Here is a 9,366-nt window from a genome sequence, read left to right as displayed (position 1 = left end):
CAGATACATTTGGGGAAGGCCCTTTAGCCAAGTTGGATCCTACCTGATAGTTCCTTCAGTTGCTGCTATTCAGCATTAAAGGACCATATTTTCCTTTATATACATGTAACATTTAATATTTTGTAATACTGGAAATCAAATATATATGTTAAACCTGTGTATCTATATAAATAAATAAATGATGGGTGATGTCTGTGGAGTGGGGAGACGTCTTAAACAGATTTTAGATATAGACATTGACTGAGTTGGTGGTGGGGAGAAGAGTCCCAAAAGCCATATAAAATTGATCTCCATTCAGAACACAGTGAGACCAGACAATGGAAGCCAATATTTTCCTTCCAGGTGAAATGGGGGGAAATGGGCAGGGAAGTATTCTGTGTGCCGGGCTGGTCTTAGGCTATTTCTGGGGGCCCTATGGGAAGTAAAACATAAGGCACTTCATCCAGTTTTATCCTCATCTAGGGTCAAGTTTGTCTACCCATTTCCGACTGTTAGGGATGCTAATTCTTCCTCCCAAGCTGTTGGAAGGCCATGGGGATGAACAGGACAAGGGCTGATTATGGGAATCAATTCTTGCTTTCCAGGCAGTGAGAGTCCAAAGATGGAATCAGTGGATCGGTTGGAACAATAATTTGGTTTGTTTTTATTCCTAGCCTCTGACCTTCGTTACCTTGGAGATCTATGGCTCCTCCCTGGGAGGTGGGAGTGGCTAGGTGGGTTCATGTGGACTCACTCATTTATCTCTACCTGTTATGGTAGTAGACCAAAATGGAACAGAGGGTTCATCTACACTACCATGGAAAAAGACCCATGGCAGTGAGTTTCAGAGCTCAGGTCATCACACTTCATCTTGCGGGGCTCATACTAATGGGGCTAAAAATAGCAGTGTAGACATTTAACATTGGGCTGGAGCCTGGCCTCTGAGATCCACCCCCCTCACCAGGTTTCTGTCCATCGGCTCCAGCCAGAGCCCAAATATCTACACTACTATTTTTAGTCAGTTGACCCAGACTCTGAGACTTGATGCTGCAAGTCTTTTTTGTTTTGTTTTGTTTTGTTTGCAGTGTAGACATACCCGAGATCTCCTTTGTTCATCTCTTTTGGTCACCAGAAGCAGAGACTGGGCCTCCTCATTCTCCCAGTCTTTTCATAGATGGTGAAATTCTGTTGTGATTAAATGGACAATCTGGGGAGGAGTAGGTGGTCAGGCTATGTCCACCTCCCAGTGAAAAGAACCCATACTCTGGAATGGTGTTTCTGGGACACGGATTCCCAGAATGTAACCATCTGTAAGAATGGCAAACCCCAATCAAATCCTTACTTAACAGACAAACCCTACAGCTTTCACTCCCTTTCTCTGTATGTTATTTTCCTTTGATTACAGTCATTTTCTAAACAGTTTCAGGCACTCAGACTGGCTCAATACTGAAATCTTTTAATTCAAGGCTGCAGTAGAACATTTCAATCCAAATAAAAATTTGAAAAAAGTAAATCAGGAAATATCTATTACTATTAAGTCTTTCTAAAATGTGTGTTATTTTTAAAAAGGCTTAAAATTTTGGTCTAATCTGTGGGACAAACACACCTTTAAGAATTTATACATCTATACTGACTTTGCTTCATCCCTAAATTTTCCTGCAACTACAAGCAAGCTTCAGGATTGGTCTCTAGTTCTTGATATGGAATAAGAAACTGTGGAGGCTTCTGACTTTTAATATCTATATTAAAGGGGAGTACTTAAAAATAGACTGTGGATGTTAATGATGGTGCATATCTAAATTGCCAGGCAGGGATTTGGGAACGGAACGTATACTGCAGTTCAGTTTCTTTTACGTGAACATTTTCCACATGAAGATTCAATTTCAAACCATTGTTTGGTAGTGAATGAAATAAAAACCTGTATGGAGAGAGAGTGTGTGTGTGTGTGTGTGTGTGTGTGTCCCATGCTGCCTCTTTGTCTTTTCTAGTGGCTGGACTACATAACAGCTTTGGACTGTGCTACTGGCTTTAAGCTAAGAACTCAGTCTTTTTGTTCAGGCAATTTGATTTTAAAAGTTGGGTCTATATAATATAAAACCACATGTTAAATGGATTAAGAACTGGCTAAATGACATCTCAAATACTAGTTGTCAATGGGGAATCATCAAATGGGGGTGTTTCTACTACAATGTAGCTGCAGGATGCTTTATACATCATTTCTTCAAGGATTTCATGATGTCATAATAGGAAGAACTTGTCATAGTAACAAACTGTCTGCATCTGATGACCACCAGAATGGTCCCCTGTGTCCCAATACAGACTGTGTCTCATGTCTACCATGGAAACATGATGCAGTAGCTTGTCTAGAAGAAATCCAAGGCAGTGGATGACAGGGGAAAGGGGCTGTGAGCCTTCTGCAGCTAGTCCCCAACCCTCCCCAGCTGTGTTTAAGACCAGCAATACATAAGAAAGTTTACCATTATTAACAGCATTCATCATGGCTAACTTAAAGACTACTGCTGGTTTAGTCTCCATTCGGAAATCACTCGAGTTGGCACAGCTGACTACTTTTGTTCCCAAGGTTCCTTCATTAGATACTAAACCAGCAGATTGGTAAGTCTGAGTTCATGTTTTCAGATATATTTGAAAGGAGCAGTGAGATTTCCTGCTGAATGATGATTCCTTGTCTAATAATAGAGACTAAGTCCCATCTCACAGAATTGACTTTGGTTTTTAAAAATTATTCCTGTAACACTATGCAACTGATCCATGAATGCTGCAGGAAAACTTCCTTCTGATGCCTCATACTTGCATTGTCCTCCTACCCACGGTGCTCCTTGGGCTCTGCAGCCATTACTGAATTTAGCCTTAAAAAAACCCCATGAGAAGAAAATATCCCCATTGTATAGATGTGGAAACCAAGGCACAAGGTTAAGGCCTAATTTTCAAATGTGCTCACTAATTTGTTGTGCCTCAATTTGATACCTCTACGATCTGACTTTTGAAGGTGCTGGGCACCCAAGAGCCCATAGATTTTAAATGCAAAATGGTCAAATTCTGTCTTCAGAAAAGGGCATGCATTTCCCATTAACTTTGCTGGGAATTGTGCACCCAAATCAAAGGGTAGAATTTGATCCTTTTCTAGTAGAGAGAATGGGAGGAACTTTATGAATTTTTAAAATGTAGTTTTGGTCTCATGCTTTACTGACATGAGCAGAACCTTTGCAGAGAATGCATTTTCTTGACATTTTAACCAAGTTCCTTTACCTCTCAGCTATTTGCTCTCAGCCCCTTTTGCAGCCCTGGGAGGACTTTCCCCAAGTGAAAAGAAAATACCCAAGGTAGGTATAATATCTTCAGATTTATGTTTGTGTCTTATTAGAGTTAAAAGCTCTAAATAGCATAAGAATTTCTAAATTGTCACTCCCAAACATATGACAATTATTGATTTTAGTAGCTATAAGCACTGAAGACTGTGATCTATTCTCTCATTGATACCATATATATGAGGATAACTACCAGTAATGCTAAAGGGAGTTACACATACTCCTGAAAACAGCTAGTAGACACCCTAGAACTGTAGTAATTGAATTCAGTTCTTAAAGGCGAATCCATTGTAACACAGGATAATTAGGTGGCAGAGATTGCAAATTTGCTTTTTTGGGTTGTGAAGTTAATGATGAGATTCAAAGTGCCACTGATCTGCAGATGCAGAAATGGTGCAGGGGTGGGTTTTAATGCAGAAAGCCACCATTTTATTATGCTTTAACTTTAATAGGGAGGTCTAAACTACCCTATGGCCTTTTAAATGGCCTCTTACTAAATATATATTCTACCCAACCCCTACAATTCATCCCACCTTTGGATCCTCTCTGCGAGGAGGAATGACAGCACCTCAGTCTATGAAAACTTAAGGGCTCTCTTTCTTTCTCCAGGCTAACAGAGTCCACTAGTCATCTCCAGGGTCTCTCATCCATGCTTGTCTCTGGGAACACCCTTGAGCATCTCACCTGCACAGTCATTGGGATGCCAGCAATTAGCTTGGTGTATTCCTCAACCCAGTGCCTGGTATCTGCCTTCCATCAATCCAATCTCTAAGTTCTACTAACCACAAATCGGCCCCAGTGTTTGATAAATGTGCCCAGTTTCCCTGTACCTGACCATTGTACCTGATTTTCCTGCATGCAATGATGGCATCACCTGTGTCTAGTAAGACTGTAGCAATGTCCTGGTTCACTTCTCCAGCCTTGATCCACGTCCTAGCTGCCTTGCAAGCATTTCAAGCCAACTCCCCTTTATGTCTGACACCACTGGCCCACATCCAACCGACATTCCTGTTAAACCCTGACTCTCAAATTCACCCCGGTGCAAGCAAGCCTCAAAAAAGATCATTCTTCCCTAAAGGAATAATCAGTACATTAGATGGATGTAAGTATCCCCCACAACATGTTCCTCCTCCCATACCATCAAAGACAGACAGCTTTGTCCCCTGAAGCCCAGCTGCAACCCACCTGTCACTCCACTGCCTGCTTGTGGCCCCAATGCACCCTCAAGTGCCCACAAATCCAACCTTCCATCCAGTGATGTACAAAATAATTTACCAGCCAACCAAATTATTCCATTATGATCACTAATAGTTAAATAAATACACCTCTAAGCAGCATAAACCAAACACTGAAAAAGGCACAGCCATCTTAGAGAAAATCTTGGAATAATTCTCATATAAGCATATAGATGTTTGTACTAAGGGCAAAATTTTCTTTTCAGATCCAATCAACGCTTCTTGCCAATATTTTGTTCTTTCTCCCATACATGTATAAAATTCCTGTTTACCTTGGAGAAAGCAGGATAGTAGGATGGTGCAAGTATAGAAGTGTGGCAGTAACTGGAGCAATGCTAAATTTCTGTTATGACCTTGAAAAGGCCTGTAGTTTCAGGTTTTGTTATAAACTCAGAATTCAGCCTAAGCGTATCAAAAAGTTCACGTACATTACCAGTGACCCATGGCCAATTTATTGTTTCACACAGTAACTAAATTAAATATGCATTTTTTCATGATTTTGATATGAAGCCAAGTGAATGTCAGTGCCTGTAGTGGAATTTTGATTGGGATAAGTACTGAGTTTAGAAGTCAGAGAAAGACTCTAAGTAAGGTGGGCAATACCTGGAGTGCTTTGTATTTTGCCTAGATGGGTATTGGCTTAGTAAAACAAGACTAGTGTGGTATATGTGGGTCCTACCCGATCAGATCTCCCAAACCTCTAGGTCAGGGAAGAGGAGTTGCTACATAATTCTGGTTTTCACCCACCTCCATTCTGAGAAGTGATGACTGGTGTACACATTGTAGATTTGACTTGATAGAGTGCTCGCTTCTGTGCTCCAAGAACACTCTTGGTGTAGAAACCCAGACCCTGAGAAACACATATTACAAAGATTTATCAATATGTTTGTTTAAGGCTCCGTTGCCCTTGAGACAACGTTACTTCCGCATACAAGCTGGTTTCACCAATCGCTGGCAGTTCCCTTACGGCCTAAGCTGTGATCTCTTAGGAACTGCACAAGCTAATAAGGCTTTCAGAGTCTGCCTCAACGAGACCCTGAAGAAGATAATGACAGGTAGGGAGACAGCAGAAAGCATGATTTGCTATATCTCATACATTTTAAGTAGAAATGCACCCACAAGAAAATCTCCGCTCCAAACACTCCTGAACTTTGGGTAAGTTTGGATTTAAACTTAGACCCCCCCCCCATCTGAAACCTACGGCAACTGGGTGCCCTTGCTACTTGGGGAAAATCCATCTGACCAACCACAACCTTAAGATCTAGTCAGTTATTCTAGGGATGAAGAGATGGCTGTTACTTCCCGTGCTAGATGTTTGGAACCAGCCAATAGATCCCTTCTTCTTTGGATGTTCAGGATTGGCCAGTAAACCTATTGCTAGAGCTGAGCAATAGGCATAATGTCTTTGACATACCAGCTGGTGCACATTTCCCTCCCCAGTCTCTGTAGGGCTGTTCTTCCGGAGGCAGATGGCTTGCTTACCCTCCCATTCTGTTCCCTGTGTGGCAGCCACCCAGCAGGCTATCAATTGCAGGCAGAACAGCTGTTCCTCCCCCCCACTGCCATGTGCTGCTCCGGCCCTCTGCCTTGGAGCTGCTGGCAGGAGCCTCCTGCTTGCTGGGCGGGGGAGGGGAAAGAGTGGCTAATATCAGTGTGTCACCCTCCCCCCTGCTCCTGCCACCTGCTCACCCCATCTTTATAGAGCAGGGGGGCTCAGGACAGATGGAGCTTGCAGGCAGCTGCTCTCTCAACTTCCTGATCTACTTAAAAAGGCAATATTCTTAGAGTGGGGTCAGAGTACTTAAAAGGGCAATGAACAGCTCTCTCTCTCACACACACAGGGTGTGTGTCTGTTCCCCCTGCCATGCTGTCTCCCCTCCCTCCATTTGTGCTGCCTTGTAGAGTGTGAGGCTACATTAACAACAGTGTGTTAACCCTTGAGGGCTCAGCTAAGTTCTAGTTCATCATTTAGCAGTAAGGCATTCCCTGGGAAATATCCCACCCTCTTCCACCCTCTGACTTCACCACCTCAACCAAGCTTCACAATCATCATTGTTGTGTACAGTATTAAATTGTTTGCTTAAAACGTATACTGTGTATACATATATAGTCTTTTGTCTGGTGAAAGAAATTTCCCTTGAACCTAACCCCTCCCCCCCCTTTACATTAATTCTTATGGGGAAATTGGATTCACTTAACATCATTTCGCTTAAAGTCACATTTTTCAGGAACATAACTACACTGTTAAGTGAGGAGTTACTGTACATGAGAGTCTTAGCTTTCATTTAAAAAAATAAGTTTCTAACTCTTGTGGTTGCAAGGAAGAGCTTGGAAATGTGATCTAGTGTACTGTAAAAACTCAAAAACCAGAAATCAAAGACCCCCCTCCAATTTTTTTTTTTAAATCTTTCTTAAAAAAAAATAAAGCCAGTCGTTCTTTCTGGAACGGACTTGATTTTTGAATCTGTGGCATTGGCAATAAGACACAGAAATGCTGCTGCCGTCCCTTTAAACATTAAAATATTTAGGAGCAAAGACATGAGATGGTGGACAGATCTAACAATGGCCTTTGGGAGCATTCACAGACTCAACAGCAGCAAAAGAGCCCGGCAAAGCATTTCTAGTTTTGCTGCTGCAGAACAAGGAAGTGACCCCCAGTCAAGAGGGAGCTTTGGGTGGTGGGTTGGTTGAGCACCTCAGAACCTCATAGAGGTTCCAGTTCTGGATTAAAATTTTTTTTGTGAGGACGGAGATCTGTGTTGGTATCTGAACCACTATCCCAACCCTAGTCACAGCTGTCTTTCATCACATTGCCATGTGTTTGAACAAATCTTTTAAGGGTCCTTTCCTAAAAGATTATCAGTGCATTTAGGTGAAGCCACTATTAACCTGTAGGTCCACAAAAAGGCCTAATCCCTGGCAAAACTAAAACTACGGGTACAATTCGCATCAGAGACATGGGTTTTCAGCTATAAGTCATTCAACGCAGAGAGGATTTAGTTATCTAAAAATACAGTGGTAAATAGTACTTTGCATTGTACAATGCTTTACATAGCAATGAACTTAGCCACACACAATACACCTTTGAAGTTGGGCAAGAATGGTGGCAAAGCTGCCTAAAACTTCACAGTTACCACTCTCCTTCACAGTATCACTAATTGGAACTATACGTTGGAAACAGGAATAGAACTCTCATCTTCCTGCCCCATAATCACAGGCTCCAGGCTTCTGAGATAAGGGAAACTCTGACAGCTGTTAGGGTTATTAGCAGTTCTGATTCTATCCAGCTAGAGGGCAACTGTATACCTACTAGAGCTGGTTGGGAAATTTCAAAAAGTTTGAATTTCTAATGAAAAACACAAGATTTTTGATTGGGGGGGGGGAGGGGTTCCACAGATTTTTTTTTCAGTTTTACAACTGTGCCCTATGACCAGTTAATTAGATCATTATTCCCATTTCATTATGGGGAAACTGAGGCAAGGATAGATTTACACTCCAGTCTGGCAAAGCTCTTAGCCAATGCAAAGTCCTATTTAACAATGCACTTATGAATGACCTTCACTTTAGATACATTTTTAAATCCCATTGAAGTCTTTAATCCTGGGCTTAAAATTAAGATGGGGTTTAAATGCTTTGCTGAATCAAGGCCTAAGTGATTTGCCTAAAATCAACCAAAGACGTGTATAGCAGAGCTGGGAATTGAACTCAACAACCCATACTCATGCCTTAGCCATCCTCACCCCACGAATTCCCTCTGTCAGTCTTTTCTTGCTTTACTGCAGATATGTACTCTTTATTTTTCTGTATTTTATTATTCATCATTTGTATTACCATAGCACGTAGGAGTCCTAATCACACTGTATTTGAATTCTGGCAATATAGTAAAGTATTATTTTCCTGAATGATGTGAATATTGTAAAGAGCCTTTGAGTTCTTAAGTGACAACGTGATCAATCCAACTATTTTTCCTGAGTGGAAAAAAAGTCTTGTTTTGCTAAACTGACATTGCCTGGGATTTTCCTAACCAACATACATTGATTCAATAATAAGGAAATATGCTTTCCTTAATTCTTCAGCTGACACACCTGTGTCCCTGTCTGATGAACCAAAGATTCAGACATCGAATGCAGAAATTGAAACACAAGGCCATTCGTCATGTTTATTGCCACAATCTCAGAAGGGCAATGAGCTGGAGAGGTAACAAATGTTTCTTACATCTTTTTATTCTAGCCAAAAAAAAAAAACAATTAAAAGGAGGAATAAGTATAAATGTATTTAATGTTGGTTTTGCCTCAACTTCTCTTCTTTGAGGGTACACTCCAATCAAGCCTACACAAATGAAGTTATCTTTTCCCACACGCAGAAGATGACAGAAGATATGGAACCAGGTGAGGTCATCTCAGCTGAATACTGTCACAGAAATAATGATCTGAATAAAAAATGCTCCATGGAATTACTCAGCATTCTCACTGGTGTAACTGGGATCAGAATCTGAATTTTAACACAAGTGTTATAATTACCCAACTATTCTGTCTCTTTAGATGTGGCCTTGGAGTGCCTGGGCTTCTTATGGGAGCTTCATCGTATCTATTTATTTAAATCCAAGACACTGTCACAGCTTTTAATTTCTGCAGTAGAGCCAATGAACATAAATGATTTGGAAAGCCAGCACAAAAGCAAAAAAGGTATTCTTAGTAGTGCCTCATGAAAGAAATTGAGAAGTCTTGTGGTAGTGTCTCCGAGAGGAGAAGATTAATAGGAAATCAATTTGGTTTTAATCTCCTATAATTAAGGTTTGGTTCTTTCAAGGAGAATGCCCGGTTATC

The 9,366-nt window shown here is 41.2% G+C and overlaps 1 protein-coding gene across 4 annotated transcripts in view; it reads left to right on the top strand.

The window, feature by feature from the left end:
* The first annotated feature begins 2,262 nt into the window (after window positions 1–2,262).
* The window catches only part of BTBD16 (BTB domain containing 16), a 39,027-nt gene continuing 31,923 nt past the window's right edge, over window positions 2,263–9,366 (top strand). For 2 of the 4 annotated variants that reach the window (XM_045024293.1, XM_045024294.1), the window contains exons 1-6: window positions 2,263–2,592; window positions 3,254–3,320; window positions 5,436–5,595; window positions 8,617–8,737; window positions 8,852–8,928; window positions 9,082–9,225. In XM_045024293.1, coding sequence (XP_044880228.1) covers window positions 2,477–2,592; window positions 3,254–3,320; window positions 5,436–5,595; window positions 8,617–8,737; window positions 8,852–8,928; window positions 9,082–9,225 — 685 coding nt within the window. In that variant the 5' untranslated portion in view covers window positions 2,263–2,476. The remainder of the gene's footprint in view (window positions 2,593–3,253; window positions 3,321–5,435; window positions 5,596–8,616; window positions 8,738–8,851; window positions 8,929–9,081; window positions 9,226–9,366) is intronic. The other 2 variants (XM_045024296.1, XM_045024295.1) reach the window with 2 other exon arrangements.

This window comes from Mauremys mutica, chromosome 7 (assembly GCF_020497125.1).
Source record: "Mauremys mutica isolate MM-2020 ecotype Southern chromosome 7, ASM2049712v1, whole genome shotgun sequence".
Lineage (NCBI taxonomy): Eukaryota > Metazoa > Chordata > Testudines > Geoemydidae > Mauremys > Mauremys mutica.
Note: the sequence above shows the minus strand (reverse complement) of the source record. Positions and strands in the feature narration are given on the sequence as shown.